The sequence below is a fragment of the Heptranchias perlo genome, chromosome 7, assembly GCF_035084215.1.
Source record: "Heptranchias perlo isolate sHepPer1 chromosome 7, sHepPer1.hap1, whole genome shotgun sequence".
In the NCBI taxonomy this organism is placed as follows: domain Eukaryota; kingdom Metazoa; phylum Chordata; class Chondrichthyes; order Hexanchiformes; family Hexanchidae; genus Heptranchias; species Heptranchias perlo.
Window position 1 is genome coordinate 56859842 of NC_090331.1, and position 20001 is coordinate 56879842.

The 20001-nt window shown below is 42.5% G+C and overlaps 1 protein-coding gene across 16 annotated transcripts in view; it reads right to left on the reverse strand.

Annotated features, from left to right (window-relative positions):
• ttn.2 (titin, tandem duplicate 2) overlaps window positions 1-20001 on the reverse strand; it is a 373025-nt gene that overhangs the window by 345430 nt on the left and 7594 nt on the right. For 15 of the 16 annotated variants that reach the window (XM_067987650.1, XM_067987647.1, XM_067987644.1 and 12 more), the window contains exons 7-17: window positions 18862-19777; window positions 18310-18468; window positions 16520-16810; window positions 16251-16361; window positions 14187-14471; window positions 13771-13836; window positions 13398-13656; window positions 13229-13298; window positions 12808-13014; window positions 10163-10305; window positions 8619-8815 (exon numbers count right to left, since the gene is read on the reverse strand). In XM_067987650.1, coding sequence (XP_067843751.1) covers window positions 8619-8815; window positions 10163-10305; window positions 12808-13014; window positions 13229-13298; window positions 13398-13656; window positions 13771-13836; window positions 14187-14471; window positions 16251-16361; window positions 16520-16810; window positions 18310-18468; window positions 18862-19777 — 2704 coding nt within the window. The remainder of the gene's footprint in view (window positions 1-8618; window positions 8816-10162; window positions 10306-12807; window positions 13015-13228; window positions 13299-13397; window positions 13657-13770; window positions 13837-14186; window positions 14472-16250; window positions 16362-16519; window positions 16811-18309; window positions 18469-18861; window positions 19778-20001) is intronic. The other variant, XM_067987638.1, reaches the window with a different exon arrangement.

Genomic DNA, 20001 nt, shown 5'->3' on the forward strand with positions numbered 1-20001 from the left:
CATCTGCTTCTATTCCTACCTTAGCATAAGAACATAAGAAATAGGAGCAGGAGTAGGCCAATCGGCCCCTCGAGCCTGCTCCACCATTCAATAAGATCATGGCTGATCTGACCCTAACCTCAAATCTAAATTCATGTCCAATTTCCTGCCCGCTCCCGTAACCCCTAATTCCCTTTACTTCTAGGAAGTGTCTATTTCTGTTTTAAATTTATTTAATGATGTAGCTTCCACAGCTTCCTGGGGCAGCAAATTCCACAGACCTACTACCCTCTGAATGAAGAAGTTTCTCCTCATCTCAGTTTTGAAAGAGCAGCCCCTTATTCTAAGATTATGCCCCCTAGTTCTAGTTTCACCCATCCTTGGGAACATCCTTACCGCATCCACCCGATCAAGCCCCTTCACAATCTTATATGTTTCAATAAGATCGCCTCTCATTCTTCTGAACTCCAATGAGTAGAGTCCCAATCTACTCAACCTCTCCTCATATGTCTGCCCCCACATCCCCGGGATTAACCGAGTGAACCTTCTTTGTACTGCCTCGAGAGCAAGTATGTCTTTTCTTAAGTATGGACACCAAAACTGTATGCAGTATTCCAGGTGCGGTCTCACCAATACCTTATATAACTGCAGCAATACCTCCCTGTTTTTATATTCTATCCCCCTAGCAATAAAAGCCAACATTCCATTAGCCCATCTGCCATGAAATCCTTATCACTTCCAGACTTCACTATTGCAATTCTCTGTTGGCTGGCCTCCCATCCTCTAATCCTCCATAAATTTCAACTCATTCAAAACTTCACTGTCCATATCCTATCCCGCACCAAGTCCCACTTACCCATCATCCCTGACCATGCTGATCTACACTGGATCCCAGTCCCCCCATTGCCTCAAATTTTAAATCTCCTCATGGCCTCGTCCCTCCCTACCTCTGCAGCTTCCTCAAGCCCCTCCTCCTTCCCCCCAGTCCGAACTTTCCATTTCTCTGACTCTGGCCTTTTATGCAACCCCCCTGCTTTCACCCAATCATTGGTGACTGTGCAATCAACTGCCGAGGCCCCACACTCTGAATTTGCTCCTTATACCTCTCTACCTCTCTCTCCTCCTTTAAGACAATCCTCAAACCAAGGTTTTGGTCACCCCTTCCAGTATGTCCTTCTTTGGCTCTACATCCATTTTTTAAATTACTCCTCTATGAAGCACTTTGGACTTTTTTTCTACGTTAAAGGTGCAATATAACTGCAACTTGCTGTTATTATTATTATTATTATTATTATTAATAAGGGAAAGTTGGATAAATATTTGAAGCAAAGAAAGATACAAGATTATGAGGAAAAGGCAGGGATTAGTTTTTGATTGCTCTGGCAAAGAGCTGGCACAAGCACAATGGCCTGATATTAGCAGGGAGGCGGGATGGCAGCGAGGGCGGGGGGGCGAATGGGCGTGTGGGTAACCCGCCCAATAAAATTTGTCCATTCCCTACGCGATCGGGGGTAAATTGGAGCCACTTAACGTGGCTTCCGGGTTTGCCGTCTGAAAGCTGCGCAGTGGGCGGGCTGCGCACCCACATCACATGCTGTCAGCTGGAGGAGCTCTATTTAAAGGGGCAGTCCTCCAATGGCTGCTCCTGAAGCAAAAACCCAAACAGCACAATGGAGCAGCCCGGGGGAAAGGCTGCTCCAAGATTTAGTGATGCCTCACTCCAGGTGCTACTGGATGGCGTGAGGAGGAGGAGGGATATCTTCTACCCGACGGACGGGAGGAAGTGCCCTGCCGCTGCCACTAAGAAGGCCTGGCTCAAGGTAGCAGAGGAGGACACCAACAGCAGCAACATCTCCCGCACCTGGATACAGTGCAGGAAGTGCTGCAATGACCTAACCAGGTCAGCAAAAGTGAGTACACTTAATGATTCTCCGACATTCCGTCTTCCACATCACCGCCCCCAAACCACAACTCACTGTCAACACTACTCTATCACATCACTCCTCACACCCACTCAAAGCTCATCCTCAACTTACCTGCACTTCTTCAGCACTTCCTCACCTCCCCATTACTCACCCTGCCACTACCACTCAAACCAATCCTCATACAGTGTTATAGCTCTGTCTCATACTCACCCTCTGATGCATCTCTTTCATGGTCAGCCGCACCCAAACCAATGCATTCATTGGTTGGCCACGTCACCATCACTCACTCACGCGACTGTACTTTCTCCCTTTGTAGAAGGAAGCCCAGAATGATGGCGGAGTCCAGCACACGAGTGCAAAAGACAAGGCTGAAGCATTTGCAACCTTCTTCAGCCAGAAGTGCCGAGTGGATGATCCATCTCAGCCTCCTCCCAATATCCCACCATCGCAGAAGCCAGTCTTCAGCCAATTCGATTCACTCCATGTGATATCAAGAAATGGCAGAGTGCACTGGATACAGCAAAGGCCATGGGCCCAGACAACATCCCGGCTGTAGTGCTGAAGACGTGCTCCAGAACTAGCCGCGCCTCTAGCCAAGCTGTTCCAGTACAGCTACAACACTGGCATCTACCCGACAATGTGGAAAATTGACCAGGTATGTCCTGTCCACAAACAGCAGGACAAATCCAATCCGGCCAATTACCGCCCCATCAGTCTACTCTCAATCATCAGCAAAGTGATGGAAGGTGTCGTCAACAGTGCTATCAAGCGGCACTTACTCACCAATAACCTGCTCACCGATGCTCAGTTTGGGTTCCGCCAGGACCACTCGGCTCCAGACCTCATTACAGCCTTGGTCCAAACATGGACAAAAGAGCTGAATTCCAGAGGTGAGATGAGAGTGACTGCCCATGACATCAAGGCAGCATTTGACCGAGTGTGGCATCAAGGAGCCCTAGTAAAGTTGAAGTCAATGGGAATCAGGGGGAAAACTCTCCAGTGGCTGGAGTCATACCTAGCACAAAGGAAGATGGTAGTGGTTGTTGGAAGTCAATCATCTTAGCCCCAGGACATTGCTGCAGGAGATCCTCAGGGCAGTATCCTAGGCCCAACTATCTTCAGCTGCTTCATCAATGACCTTCCCTCCATCATAAGGTCAGAAATGGGGATGTTCGCTGATGATTACATAGTGTTCCATCCAGGCTTGGGCTGATAAGTGGCCAGTAACATTCGCGCCAGACAAGTGCCAGGCAATGACCATCTTCAACAACAGAGAGTCTAACCACTTCCCCTTGACGTTCAACGGCGTTAACATCGCTGAATCCCCCACCATCAACATCCTGGGGGTCACCATTGACCAGAAACTTAACTGGACCAGCCATATAAATACTGTGGCTACAAGAGCAGGTCAGAGGCTGGGTATTCTGCAGCGAGTGACTCACCTCCTGACTCCCCAAAGCCTTTCCAACATCTACAAGGCACAAGTCAGGAGTGTGATGGAATACTCTCCACTTGCCTGGATGAGTGCAGCTCCAACAACACTCAAGAAGCTCAACACCAGGTCAAGGGTGGTTCCAAGAACTCCAGGGAACCTTGGATGTCAGGGGATATACGAGAATGGATTAGGAAAAAAAGGAGGGCTTTTGGCAGATACAAAAGGCTAAAGACGGAGGAAGCCCTAGAGGAGTACAAAAAGTGCAGGGGGATACTTAAAAAAGAAATTAGGAGATCAAGGAGGGGCCATGAAATAACACTGGCGAGCAAAATAAAGGAAAATCCTAAGATGTTTTATAAGTATATTAAGGGTAAGAGGATGACTAGGGAAAAAATAGGGCCCCTTAGGGACAAAAATGGCAATCTGTGTGTGGAGCCGGCAGATGTAGGAGGGGTTCTAAATGAATTTTTTGCATCTGTTTTCACTATGGAGAAGGACGATGTAGACATAGAAATACGGCAGGGGGACTGTGATATACTCGAACATATTAACATCGAGCGGGAGGAGGTATTGGCGGTTTTAGCAGGCCTAAAAATGGATAAATCCCCAGGCCCGGACGAAATGTATCCCAGGCTACTGTGTGAGGCAAAGGAGGAGATTGCGGGGGCTCTGACACATATATTCAGAACCTCTCTGGCCACAGGGGATGTGCCAGAGGACTGGAGAACCGCTAATGTAATACCATTATTCAAGAAGGGGAGTAGGGAAAAACCGGGGAACTACAGGCCAGTGAGCCTAACATCAGTGGTAGGAAAATTATTGGAAAAAATTCTGAAGGACAAAATTAGTCTCCACTTGGAGAAGCAAGGATTAATCAGGGATAGTCAACATGGCTTTGTCAAGGGAAGATCATGTCTGACTAATTTGATTGAATTTTTTGAGGGGGTGACTAGGCGTGTGGATGAGGGTAACGCAGTGGATGTGGTATACATGGATTTCAGTAAGGCCTTCGGTAAAGTCCCCCACAGGAGACTGGTCAAGAAGGTACGAGCCCATGGAATCCAGGGTGCCTTGGCACTTTGGATACAAAACTGGCTTCGTGGCAGAAGGCAGAGGGTGATGGTCGAAGGTTGTTTTTGTGACTGGAAGCCTGTGGCCAGTGGGGTACCACAGGGATCGGTGCTGGGTCCCTTGCTGTTTGTGGTCTACATTAATGACTTGGATATGAATGTAAAAGGTATGATCAGTAAGTTCGCTGATGATACAAAGATTGGTAGGGTGGTAAATAGTGAGGAGGATAGCCTCAGTCTGCAGGACGATATAGATGGGTTGGTCAGATGGGCGGAACAGTGGCAAATGGAATTTAACCCGGAAAAGTGCGAGGTGATGCACTTTGGAGGGACTAACAAGGCAAGGGAATACACAATGAATGGGAGGACCCTAGGCAAGACAGAGGGTCAGAGGGATCTTGGTGTGCAAGTTCACAGATCCCTGAAGGCGGCGGAACAGGTAGATAAGGTGGTAAAGAAGGCATATGGGATACTTGCCTTTATTAGCCGAGGCATAGAATATAAGAGCAAGGAGGTTATGATGGAGCTGTATAAAACACTGGTTAGGCCACAGCTGGAGTACTGTGTGCAGTTCTGGTCGCCACACTACAGGAAGGATGTGATCGCTTTGGAGAGGGTGCAGAGGAGATTCACCAGGATGTTACCAGGGCTGGAGCGCTTCAGCTATGAAGAGAGACTGGGAAGATTGGGTTTGTTTTCCTTGGAGCAGAGGAGGCTGAGGGGGGACATGATTGAGGTGTACAAAATTATGAGGGGCACAGATAGGATGGATACTAAGGAGCTTTTTCCCTTCGTTGAGGGTTCTATAACAAGGGGACATAGATTCAAGGTAAAAGGCGGGAGGTTTAGAGGGGATTTGAGAAAGAACTTTTTCACCCAGAGGGTGGTTGGAGTCTGGAACTCACTGCCTGAAAGGGTTGTGGAGGCAGGAACCCTCACAACATTCAAGAAGCATTTGGATGAGCACTTGAAATGCCATAGCATACAAGGCTACGGACCAAATGCTGGAATATGGGATTAGAGTAGATAGGGCTGATGGCCGGCGCGGACACGATGGGCCGAAGGGCCTCTATCCGTGCTGTATGACTCTATGACTCTATGACTCTATGACCATCCAGGACAAAGCAGCCCGCTTGATTGGCACCCTTCCACCACCCTAAACATTCACTCCCTCCACCACCGGTGCACAGTGGCTGCAGTGTGTACCATCCACAGGATGCACTGCAACAACTCGCCAAGGCTTCTTTGACAGCACCTCCCAAACCCGCGACCTCTACCACCTAGAAGGACAAGAGCAGCAGGTACATGGGAACAACACCACCTGCCCGTTCCCCTCCAAGTCACACACCATCCCGACTTCGAAATATAATCGCTGGTCCTTCATCGTCGCTGGGTCAAAATCCTGGAACTCCCTTCCTAACAGCACTGTTGGAGAACCTTCACCACACGGACTGCAGTGGATTAAGAAGGCGGCTCACCACCACCTTCTCAAGGGCAATTAGGGATGGGCAATAAATGCCGGCCTCGCTAGCGACGCCCACAAACCCATGAACGAATAAAAAAAAACACCACCTGCACATTCCCCTCCAAGTCACACACCATCCCGACTTGGAAATATATCGCCATTCCTTCATTGTCGCTGGGTCAAAATCCTGGAACTCCCTACCTAACAGCACTGTGGGAGAACCTTCTCCACACGGACTGCAGTGGTTCAAGAAAGCGGCTCACCACCAGCTTCTCAAGGGCAATTAGGGATGGGCAATAAATGCTGGCCTTGCCAGTGACGCCCACATCCCATGAACGAATAAAAAAAAAGACCTGGCAGCGATGTGGCTGTCGTTATATCGACTCTGTTGCTCGGTGGTGGGGTTCCTCAGAGGTGTCATGAGCCACATGTGCAGGTGGTATCCCTTGTCCACGAGGAGCCAGCCCTTACGGATGTTCGGTGCGTGGAAGAGGGGTGGGATGTTGGACTCCCGGAGGATGAAGGAATCGTGGCAGCTGCCAGGGTGTCTGGCGCACACGTGAAGGAATCTCTTGTGATAGTCAGAAACGAGCTAAGTGTTGATGGAGTGATAGCCCTTCCTGTTGATGAACAGCCCTGGCTTGTGTGGAGGTGCTCGTATTGCTATATGGGTGCAATCGATTACACCCTCCACCTGTGGGAAGCCAGCCACAGCGTGGAATCCCACTGCCCTCTCTGTCCGGATGAGGTAGTCCATGGGGAAGTTGACGTAGTGCGAGGCCCTGCAAAACAAGCCTCCGGTGACCTGCCTTATGCACTTGTGTGCAGACGACTGAGAGACCCCGGCGCTGTCCCCGGTGGCACCCTGGAATGATCCGGAGGCAAAGAAGTTGAGGGCAGTGGTGACTTTGACAGCAACAGGTAAGGAGATGCTGCTCGGCGCAGCTGGGAGCAGCTCGGCATGAAGGAGGCTGCAGATGTCTGCGACTACCTGGCGACTGACTCTGAGCCTCCGTATGCACTGCTCCTCAGAGAGGTCCAGGAAGCTGAGCCTCGGTCTGCAGACCCTGTTGCAAGGGTAGTGCCTCCTGCGACGTCGCTCTCTCTGTTGTTGCCCTCGGTGCTCTTGAGCAGGTGCCTGTGGCACAGTGCTGTGTTGTGGAGCTCCACGTGGCGGAGATGAACGCCGTGTCTTCGGATGCAGTGGTGAATGCAGCCATGGCACTCCCCATCCTGACGATGTGAGTTTGAGGGGGTACGCAAGGTAGTTAAATATGTTTGCACAGCAGAGTTTAGGGTGGAAAGTAAGAATTTTGAGTGAAAACACAAAGGTCTTGCAACCAAAATTTTGTCCGAAGTGACAGAGTGCCCTGCTGCAATAAATGTGGTTTTCTCCCCACCAGTCAAATAATCCTTTGCATCTCCCACTGGCTGCTGGCTGAAACATGTCTGTTGCAACAGGGAGTGTTTCTCACAGTACAGGAAACACGCTGAGGATGCTTCAAAATCGCACCCCTGTCAAAATGTCTAGTCAATCAAGTAGTGCAAGTACCTCAACTATCGGAGAAACTATGCAAATTATCATCCCGCCGGCTTCAATTGCCGGTGGGACTCCCACATTCAGTAGGCGCATGCGCACCCGGACGCATCATTGGGGAACCGGAAGTCAGCAGGTTGGAATCGGGTTCCAAACCCGCTCTGGATTTTAGCGATTTTCAGAGCCCCTCCGCCCCCAACACACCCACTCCGTCACCCGAAAACCGGCCCCAATGGGTCGAATGGGCTCCTGTGCTGTAAGTTTCTATGGAAGACCATTATCTATAATATATTAAAAATCATACAACTGCACACACCTCTGGCTAACTCTTTCCATTGTAAATTCTTATGTCCACATCTATAATGGAAACTGTCCTATAAACTTGTCCTACTGAAATTACATACTCTTGCTAGTGGACTCACTGGAGCACCATCACTGACAGGAAGATGTAATTACAGTATGACAAGTTTACAAAGATAGGTTCCATTATAAATGTGGAAATAAAAATTTATAATAGAAATATACGAAAATAAGGACCGAATGAATGACTTTAAAATGGCGACTGAACTAAGTCCGCACACCTGATCCAATTATTCTCACACCCTCTAACCCCACCTCAGCTGAACACTACACACGGTCTTGTCTCTCCAGGTGCAATACCATTGGAGATAAGACCATTATTACAAAATGTAAAATTCATTCTACAAAACAGTTTCCAAAATTGTTCCATGCATCAGGCTGATTCACATGCATATACTATTCCCAAAGAATGCAAAACCTTGCTTTGCATTTCTGTGATTGATACAGATATTTAGAAAATAATTGCACAAAGCTCTGTCGCCAATCGGACTGTTAATCAGTAATGCAAATCGTAATAATGTGAATGGCAACCAGTAATTTTTTTCAACTATTGGTAACTCTAAACATTTTAAATGACACCATTAGTCCACTAGTTTCTGCACTTTAGCAAAGCTTAAAAAAGATCTCTTTATGAAAGCCGAATATTGTTTGAACATTGGCTGCTAAAAATATTTTATTCAAAAATTGAAAAATAATAACACAAGTTGTGCATTTTGAAAACTGCTTAATTTAACCTTAAAAATTACAAAACAATTTTACCTCCAAGCATTATAAAACAAATGAGATAATTTTGCATTGTATTTAAGATTTGTTCAGATATATAAACTAATTTTAAGATGAATCTCACCTGTTCTTCTGTCACAGTTTTCATCATGGCTGCACTTTTTCCCATTTTCTTCCTGATTAGTGCTTGTTCTTTTTCATATTCTGTCATTAAAATCACTGGCGCTACTTCTGCAACACTGGGTTCTTGGACATACTCTGTTACTAATTCTGTCCGATATATTACCTCCCGGTGTTCCTCCATGTAAAGCTCATAATCAGCTAAAAATAAATTACAACAGAATTAGATCAGCCTAGAAGCTATAAAAATTACTGAGTTGTTAAAATGGAAAGTCAATACAAAGAGTTGAACAAATATGGTACTTTAATTATCTTCTACTTAGACTGGAGGGATATAAACAGTGGTGTCCCTCTGGAATCATTATTAGGATCACTGCTCTGCTCAAAATATATATATATATATATATATAAATAAATGATTTGGACTTGGATGAAAGGGGCACATCAAAATTCGCAAACAACAGAAAAATGAGAACAAGTGATCAACAATGAAAAAGACTATAAGCAACTTCAAATCGTAATTTGAGCAAACAGGTGTCGGATAAAATTTAATGTGAGGTACTTTGGGAGGATGAATGAGAGGAAATATACACTCAATGGTAAAACTTTAAAAGAAGCAGAAAAGCTGAGACACTTAGTGGTGCAGAAACACAATTTTATAAAAGTGAAAGGACAAGTTGATAAAGCTGTAAAAAAAAAAGCAAATGTGATCCAAGGTCTTATAAATAGGATTATAGAATATGAAAACGAAGTGGTAATGCGAAACCTGTGTAAATCATTGGTTAGGCTCCAGTTAGAACACTACATCCAGTTTAGGGCTCTCTACCTTAAAAGGATGTCAGGGCCAGGGAAAGGATAGAGAAGAGATTCACTAAGTTTATACCATGGATACTAGGACTTTATGAAAAGAGACTAGAGAAACTGAGGCTTTTTTTATTGGCATAGAGAAAGTTAAGATGAGATTGGATAGAGGTGTTCAAAATTATGTGCGGCTTTTATAAGAGAAATAGGGAACAACTATTTCCACTGGCCGATAACTTGGTAACTAGAGGGGATAAATTGAAAATAATTACCAAAAGAATAAGAAGAGGTTAGAACTTTTTTGACAGAAGGTTATTAGGTTATGGAATGTCCAACCAGAAACAATGATAGGAGCAGAGTGGACAATAGTTTTTAAAAGGGAAATGGATAAATATCTGGAAAAGAAAAAAATAAAGGGGTATGGGCAGGGAAATTAGACTAACTCGATAGATCTTTCAGAGCGTCAGCACAGATGTGATGGGCTGAATGCCTTCCTCTGTGTTGTTAAATGTTATGATTGTTATGTATCACAATTATAATTTTAGTACTTGTTTAAAAAAATCACACTTACAAATTTTACAGTTCACTTAATAAAAGCAAATGATTTTGTCATTACCTAAATAAAGATTTTTTAATCTCAAAATAATTTAATTATTATAGTAATCTAATACCACCTCCATGGGGCAGATTTAGCTGTTGTACAAAATGAACTTATTTTAACCATCAATTGTTTTAATGGCAACATACCTTCCTCCAGTAGTTGAGCTGACGCAGAAATTTCTCCATGTTGATTACGAACAACAATAGAATATTCACCCGCATCATCTGCAAAAGTCATGGAAATCTCAAGTTTGCATTCTCCCATTTCCTTGTTGTAGCTCACCTTGTACCTAGAGAGGAAGAAAGTACGTTAGCATAAAACCTCAAGAATCATAAAGAAAGTACCTGTTAGAAAAAAAATCATGATGAACATAAGAGATCATGGAACAAAAAAAGTCCAGACAGCCTGTTACGCCCACTCCTTTCACAAAGCACAAAGAACGTGTGATATCACAGACTCTGCCCAGCCCATTCAATCACCTGGTTCTGCAGCTTTCCCCCATGCCTTGAAAGATAAATCAAGAGAAACCCCAGAATAGTGATCTAATCTTAATTTCTATATTCTATACCACTGCCTTCCTTGATATGACACTTCATTGGTCCCAGGAGTTCAGGAACCAATACGAGATTGAAAAACAAACTGTTAATGGTAGAAGTAATGAAGAATCATCATCTTCCATGCAACATTTAGCTACATCTATGTTGAAACTTGTATCTATCAATCCTATTCCTGATGAGGTATTCATCCAGTTCTGTTTTAAAAGTATTGATTTATGCAACATTAACTACTTTAACAGCGTAAACACAACAAGCCCATTACTTCCATATTAAATCTATCTTTTCATGAATTCTACCTGACTAATTTATCTTCTGAAAAATAGGTTCTGCAAAATTACTCCCCGTCATCCAAAGGTAATCAAACTAGCAAATCTATCCATTTGCATGTTTGTAGTATTCAACTGTGCTTTCCATGAATGGCATTTCCTTCTTCATCACAACACAGGAACCACTGTACTCCATGTAGAAAATGATTATCTCTGTCCGTATCCAGCTCCCTTTTCTTCTCAATCCCATTCCTAACTAGATATTTATCTAGTTCTTTTCTGATGAAGTTAATCAACACCACATTTACAGTGAGTTTGTTCCACCAATCCACTATTCCATGGAAAAAATATTTCTGCTTATCTCTAGATTCAGTTGAAGCTCATTAATTTTGTACTTGAGTATTCCAGTTCTACACTCACAGTCCAATTGAGATAGCCTGAAGTCTAATTCTCAGAAATTACATTTCAAAGCTGCACCTAGTCATTATGAAGAAAAAAAGACATTGTCCTGTTTTTCATTAAAAGAGCAATTTCTCCCTCATAAATTCCTGCACCAAAATAACTGGATCTAGAATTTACCCACGGTCTTTATTTGTGAAGACTAATGTGAAGAGCTCATTCAACACGACTGCCATTTTCTGATCCTCCTTAACATGTCTACCCAACATGTTTCTTAAAGGAGCAATTTTGTCTTGGCTGAGAGTTTTTCTATATACAACAAATCTGGTGACAAAAAATTCTGATTTTATGTCTGCTTGTTAATTTTATACTCATGTACATTAGCACTCACAGTCCAAGTTAAATAATTTGCTTGCATTACTCTCAGGAATTTAAAAGTCTGGATTATGTCTGCTTCTTAATCTTCTTTCCTCCAATGAAAACAACTTCAGTTCTGTGAATCCCTCTTCACGAATTGTTTTATACTGCTTTTTACCCCATCCTCTCATGAACACAAAGATTTATGCTGAGCTCTGATTCCATGGGGGCCAGGTACCCTTTCGCACCTCACCCAAATGGTTATCCTGTGTGAGCCTCCACAGTCAGCTTGGCATGTCATTTGACTGTGAAGGTATCACTGCTGGGGTCACTGGATAAATTTGGCTGATTTTTCCCTCTTTAGACCAGCCATGCTGAGTTCAATTGTAATAACCATACTGCCACCTTGGATGAGATCTGCTAACTTAGCACAGACCAAGAATCGAAACTGGAACCTTCTTGGTTTGTATGGTTCAGATATACATTGCCTTTACCAACTGGGCCATCAGGGGCTCAATAAAGTTCTTTTCATGATAGTATGTTACTGGCACAATAATTCAAACGTGGCTTCACCAATGACCTGTGCAAGGTTAGAATAACAGATATGCTTCTGAAATCTATCCCAGCACATGATTAGCTTCACACTGACTGGTCATTCATTCATTAGTTGTTTGTGGGTCCTTCCTGTGTGCAAATTGGGTGCTGCATTTACCTACATAATAATTGTAACTGCACTTCAAAAGTAAAAGGTTCTAAACTATTTGGGATGTCTTGAGGACATGATAAGGCACAGTATAATTGCAAGGTCATTTCTTACTGTTTAAAAAATAAATTGTACTTCTGAAGCTGTTATAACTCTGTTGATTTTATCAAAAAAATATTCAAATAGAACATGAAGAACTTGTACTGAGCTGTTGAAATGTTACATTTGCAATTTTGTACTCACATTGAGCACAGGTCTGAGAATTGGGGCCATTTTACTACAGCTCTAACTCCAACTTGCATTCCCCCAAACACAGAATCACACTTACTGTGTGTAAATAGTTTATTTTTAGATATAAACGTAATAATTTAGCTATGCTGCACAACTGTCTTTTTTCAAGTCAGTTAATATTCCAATTTAAAACAATGTAAAGTGACTTTAGTTGGCTGTCTTAAATTTTAAAATGGCATGGCATGAGACTTTAAGTGCTGCTTAACAGAATGTTATACCTGTATCCAGTCGTTAATGGAATTCCAGCTTTTCTCCAGTAAACATGTGGTTTAGGGCTGCCTCCAATCTGACAATCAAAAATAACACTTCCACCTTCAATTAGTTTCTGCACGATCGGTTTCCTGATGAAGAAAGGAGCGACTCCAGCGGCACCTTCCACTGATTCAGCTGTAACACTGATTTCAGACTCCACTCTCATTTCAGCTCTGGAAGTAAACAAATACCAAGATCCATTTTGAATTGGTGGACCATAATGAATGACTTGTCTTTTAGCACAAGTTTATATAGCTTTTTATATTATTTATGTTATTGCACATTCAATGCACAGAACAGCAGGTTTTAAGAGTATCTTTCTCGGAACAAAAATAGAACGAAAGTATCAGCAATGAAAATACTGTAAGATTTAAAGATTGTAAATACCGTTTCCTTTCAGAGACAGTTTGCTCAGATACTGCAAAGGCTTCTTCTCTGCTCTCAATCTCTTCTGACACTACAAAAGTACAAACAATAAATTATTTCAAATGTGCTTTGGACAGAAGGTTGTTTGTCAAATTTTAATAATCTTTGTTAACCCTACTAAAAAACTTACCTTGAACAAGAAGGTAGCATGAACTTCTAGCAGTACCAGCGTCACTGGTGGCAGTACATGTAAAGCGGCCGCTGTCTTCTGCAAAGGCTTCCCTAATTGTTAGACGAGCAATGCCTCTTTCGAATGTTAGGTGGAAATCAATGGAACTTTCAATGTGATAGTCTTCTCTAAACCACATCACTGTTGGGTTGGGGTGTCCTGTGATTTCACATGCTAGGGTCACAGATTCACCTTCTACTACAGTAACGTCTTTCAAGCCCTGGAAAAAGTAGGGTACAATTAACTTAAACAACTTAAAAAAAAAGCTAATATAAAGCATACAAAATGCAAATTGTCCATTTAAAATGCATTTTCATGTGAACTAATTGCTTACAGAAACAAAACTTGGTGGGGTAAGTGGAACCACTGGTGGAATTGGTACAGCAACAGGTTGTGTGACCTGAAGAAACAGAAAGTAAAGCAGTGAGTAAGAAGTGAGACCCTATTATACAACTTGTCAAATAGGTTTAGCAGAATGTTACGAATCAAATAGAAAAATGGAGAAGAGCTTCCTGAAGAGGCCACACTACTCCAGGCTGTCACTCCACTGAGTTATCATTCTTATAATTAAAAGAGTTATACCATGTTATGCTGTGGTAAGGGTTTCAGAGGAGAGAGGGTCAAGATGAAAATGTTGTTAGCTTTGCTCTTGATCAGGAGTGAAAATTTTCACACTATTTGCTATTGTTAATTTAAAGGAACACACAAAAGTTAGAATATTTAGGGCATACTACTGGGTAATTAACAAACCTGGTCAGCTTCTGTTTTATAGTGATCTTCCACATGTTCAACATCAAATTCAGCTTCAAGTGAGCCTGAAATACTTAAACCTAGATGCCTGTGCATTTCAGTATCAAACCGCGTCTCATACATGACTGTTTTTTCTCCAATACGAGGCTGGGGAGAGACACTCTCTTCTGTCACAATTCTGGCCTCTTTTAACACAGGAGGTTTCACTGGCTTGGTAACCTTTACAGCAGAAGACGCAGACAACTCTTTTTCCAGAGTAACAATAGCAGTTCCTGCTATAGAAACCTGACCAAGCCAAGAAGAACAAAGTTACATTATTTACAAATTATTTTAAATGTTTAAACTACTGGTCACAATGACAGGGATGGAAGGGGTTATTGGGTTAGCTAAATTAGGTGACCTTTTGGGAAAATGTGTGAGCATGAAAATGAAATGATCAACAGGATAAAAGGCAATAAATGTAGGAGCTCATATTTTAGAAAACATTAAGGTAATAGTGAAAGGTAGGTCCAAATAGCTTCCTACTAACATGAAGTGTTAGATTCAAAGAACTTGAGTTAATGCTCTATAACTGTTAAAAATAAACTATTAGTATAAATGATGAAGATCAAAAAATGTACTTGTGAAAATGTAAAATGAATGATAAACAAAGACAGCAAAAAAGCATATGGCCCAGAATTTGCTGGAGCGGTGCATCTCGGTGCGTGCCCCGTTTATTATATATTTTTCCTCACCCTTCAGCTCAAAAATTTTTTGTGCCACAAATTGCTGGAAGTGGGAGCTGATAATGGGACTTTGGTGAACAACGGGACCAAGTGTCTATCTCCTTTACCAATTAAATTTAATGATAGAGAAAGAAACAGAGTGAACGACGGAGTAGGAAATAGGGTGAATTAGAGTCAAATTAGATACAGAACGAGAAATAAACAGAGGGAAAGAAAGATTGGATTAAGAGTGAGATAAAAAAGAGACAGAATGGAAAAGTAAGAAAATATTTTTAACATTTTAAATTTTAAATTTTAAAAACCTCTAGGAACAATTTACTACCGGCAGGAATGAGACGTCACAGTTTCGATTGTTGCCTTTCTGGGCCGGAGAGGTTCAGTGGCGTTGCAGGAACATAAATCTTGTCATGAAAAGGGTCCTAATGTCTTTAAGTACTAGCCCTAACTTTCTACGGCAGGTTTAATTAGTTTTAACAGCGCAAATGCAGCAATTTCTTGAAACTCATGGGGAAGTTGACAACGAGCTCCTGTTTTTGCGAGGCTAACGGTGGAGCAGCACAAATTGTCCAGCAATTTGTGGTGATTCGCAACTCACATCGTATCTCTTCCTCGCCTCAAATTGCTTGGTTATTTACACACTAATAAAAGCGTGCACATTAAAATCGCCGTTATTTTCTCAGCAAATTCTGGACCAATGTACAAACAAACCTTTTTAATCCAGATATAAACTTTTTAAAAAATTAAATACAGCATGGAAGGGAAATAGCAACCTCTAATATAAGCTGTCTGATGCTTGTAAAAAATAACTTGAGATATTATATCTGCCATCTCAGCAAATTAGGACTCTGCGCATGCCCCCTAATTAATTATCTGTAACTGGTTTCTAAATTTACCCAATGACTAGATTATAAAAACCTTTTCCCGATATTTAATGAGAAGTTTTTCATAAAGTAAATGATAACAATATCCACCAACAGGTCAAAAGGAATTTCCACCCCAGTGTCTCTAGCATGTGTGTTAATCATTATTGCAGCTAATATCCACATAGCTTCTTCCTTTAGAAGGCATTTATAATGAATTATACACTTGACCCAATGCTTGCTTGGCACATCCACAAACCATTGCTTACATGGCGGGAATTATCAGTGGTTTACAGGATTATTTCCCCTAAATTGATAAGACTCTTGTTAAACAAAATATATAGATTTTCCCTTTCTAATTTCTCTAGCTACAGATTTATTTTATTATCAATGACCTCACTTTATAATCTTGTCTATTTAAGATTTAATATTATAAGCTTTTTGTTTGTTTGCCTGCCATACAGAATTTTTATCCTTACCTCTTGGGCTGTTTCTGGTTTGGCAACAGTGATTTTTGAGACAGTGAAGTGAGGAATTGTACTGGAAAGTTTGTGGTCCAGAAGTATTGCAGATTCTGATGCTCTTTCAATCTAAAGCAACAACAAAATCTTTATTATTATGTTTAATTCAGCATGTACTGATAAAATTGAAAACAAAAGTTCTGTCAAGATGATCTTCATAGCTAACACGAATAACAGAATCTTTGTTAATGTTAACTCGTTGTTTTATGAGTGAAATGATGTCTAACCTGTGAAATGTGTTTTTCAGCTTGTTCGCCATAGGAAATTTGTGTTTCAGTTGGCACAATAACTGTCTCTTTTCTGACAGTTGTAGTGACAACTTGATGTTCAGCAGGGGCTGTTGGTTTCTCAGCAGAAAACTCAGTGGTACTTTGACATACACCACGCTGTGCATATTCATACTCCATAGATGTTTCTTCTGAACGCACTCCTTCAGCATACACAGGATGTCTAGTACGTGCTTGATCCACAGCAGCCAATACCTTAGCCACAGCTTCAGCCTTTTTGCCAACCTCAATCTGCAGACAACAAGGGCTAAGTCTGCGAGGGCACTCATAGTCTAATCTTACATTTCACAAGATTAACTATGACTTTCAAAAGCAATACCATCTTGGGCTTTGACTGATATATCACATTGAGGTCTGAGAATATATTTCTGTCATATTACAATTCGTTGAAAGTTTATTTTATGCTCTAAAGGCACTTATTTGCAAAGCTGGTTGATTTGTTAATTAAATCAAACTAGTAAATAAGAAATTTTAAAAATAGGAAACTTTAGGGGGTAAATTTTAACCCCACGAACAGGTGGGTTGGGGTCGGGTGGGAAGGTAAAAGTCATAAAAAAGTAAAACCCGACCTCAACCCACTTCCAACCTGCCCACTTCCGGTTTTAACAGAGGCGGGTTGAGGGGCGGGCGACCAACCCACTCTCCGGAGGCAGGTCGGTCACTGAAATCTTTTAAGGAAACTACAGGCTTCCATTTTAATAGGATTTTATTTTTAAAACTTGGGGGCCGTGATTCCACGTAAGAGGAGGTGAGAAGGCCTGGATCAGCAGGTAAGTGCCATTATTGCACTGCTGTGGGCCAGGAGGAGCAGAAGTGTTTGCTCCAGGCCCAACAAGCCTACCTGCCATGAACCCACATACTTGATCGGCCACCACCACCCCACCCCACCACAATCTCCGACCCCCCCGCCCCACCACCGTGTCCGACCCCCCCACCACCGTGTCCGACCCCCCCACCACCGTGTCCGACCCTCCGATGACCAACCCCCTCCACCCCAATGACCGACCCCCCAACCAATGACCCTCAACTCCCCCACCCCCTCGATCTAAGATTTACCTGCTGGCATCCACTCCCTGGTTGCTCTCCCATCCGACTGACAGCCAGCCTGTCAATCTGGCTGGCTATCGTGCAGGAAACCTACAGAAAAAAATTGAAAGACGTCCTTACGTCAAAATCGTAAGGACGTCCGGGAAAACCATACTTTTGGGTTTCCCGTCAGGAATTCCACCCCTCACCCTACCCTCTTCCTGGTTCCCCGTTAAAATGTACCCCTTGATTTCTTTCCTTAATTGTCAAAGTGAAAAGATTTGAGTTACAAAAAAAATTGGTATTGCTTTTGATAGCAAAATGCACAGTACACATTAATGCATTTGTAACCAATACAAATTTTAAGCAAACCATCTAAAATGACATGACATGTACATGCAAGGTGGTACACACTTGACAGGGAGTAGTGATGAAACTAAGGGAAATATGAATAAGGGAGTACGGGTAAAACTAAGGGACATAAGTAGAAGGGAGAAGTGGTGAAACTAAGGGGTACAAGTACAGGGAAGTACTGGTGAAACTAAATGATACAAGTAAAGAGAAGTGGTGAAACTAAGGGGTATATAAAAAAATGTTATGTTTACATGAGAATGTGACAATGAAATTTATTATAAGAGCAAAAGGCTATATTTTTGTAACAAATATGTGAATTAAAAGTTATTTTTCATTGTGATTCAAACTACCTGATCCTCAACTGGTTGTGCTTGTACTGTGAACATGTGTTTCTCTGAAGTGCTTCTTTCTTTGGTAGTGGTTACAGTAACTGGTTCACGTACTCTGGCTTGGTCAACAGCGGCTACTACAGTAGCTACAGCTGTTGTTTTCTCTATGTCATGCTCTGTCTGAATTCATTACAGCAAAAAATAGATTTATTTTGTTATATATACCATGTAACTAAATATCAAAAAAATTGTTTTCAAAATTAAGCTGTATTGGTGTAACATTCAAAATGCAGATGCATATACATACATTTGAAAAGCATGAACATAACAAATTAGATTATTAAGTCTTTACAGATACAATTTTTTTTTTCTTATACAACCAAGCAGGAAATTGATTAATTTTTTACAGATCTATTTTAATCCACTTTCACTGTTGGTTTAAAATTTATCGATCTCAATATATTTGCATCTGAGATCCTCCCACATAGCTGAATTAAGACTACTCTGAATTATTAACAACAATTTTTTTGGCAGAACATGGTCATGCTTGATGAAAATGCCAATTTGCCTTACCTCTTTGCCAGCAACTGGAGCACCAGCAGCAACACCGGTCATTCCAACAGCTGCAGCACTTCCTTCAACGGTGGTAACTCTAGAAATGCCAGCAGCACCAGCAGCTCCTTCAACTGTGGTAATTCTAGTAGATCTTTCAACTGTGGTAACTCTTGCAGCACCAGCAGCACTGGCACCTCGTTCAACTGTGGTAACTCTAGCAGCGCCAGCAGCACCAGCAGCTCCTTCGACTGTGATAACTCTAGCAGCACCAGCAGCACCTCCAACTGTGGTAATTCTAGCAGCACCAGCAGCACCAGCAGCTCCTCCAACTGTGGTAATTCTAGCAGCACCAGCAGCACCAGCAGCTCCTCCAACTGTGGTAATTCTAGCAGCACCAGCAGCACCAGCAGCACCAGCAGCTCCTCCAACTGTGGTAATTCTAGCAGCACCAGCAGCTCCTCCAACTGTGGTAATTCTAGCAGCACCAGCAGCACCAGCAGCTCCTCCAACTGTGGTAACTCTAACAGCACCAGCAGCTCCTCCAACTGTGGCAACTCTAGCGGCACCAGCAGCACCAGCAGCTCCTTCCATTATGGTAACTCTAGCAGCACCAGCAGCACCAGCAGCACTGGCACCTCCTCCAACTGCAGTAATTCTGGCAGCACCAGCAGCTCCAGCAGCTCCAGTGATTATCATCTGTCCATGGGCTCCATATCTCCCTTCCCATTTTTCTTCTCCATGAATCTGTGTGGTACGTGTGGTTAATCTGCTTTCTCTCATTTGTGCTTCAGTTGCTGAAATATAGCCTTCCTGCTTCCAAGGAGGTATAGCTTCTCCAGTAACAACTGTAGCTGTCTGAGATTTGCGAGTAAGAAGTGGAGATTTGACATGTCTGATAGGTGATGTTGAAAGTCTTCCAGCTGGAGATACGGACCTGTATATAAAAAAATAAAGGTATGAGCAGCATTTAAATTGATTAATTCATTCATAGCATCATCTGCAGTGGTGGTTCAGTGGTACAAGTCTCATTTTGGCAGACCTGCCTTTGATCACAGCATATGCAAAAAGTATTTTTTTTCTTGCAAACAAGATCATGTTGTGTATAGCGAGGGGAATAGAATATAAAGTCGAGGAATAATAATGAGTTTTGTATAGAGC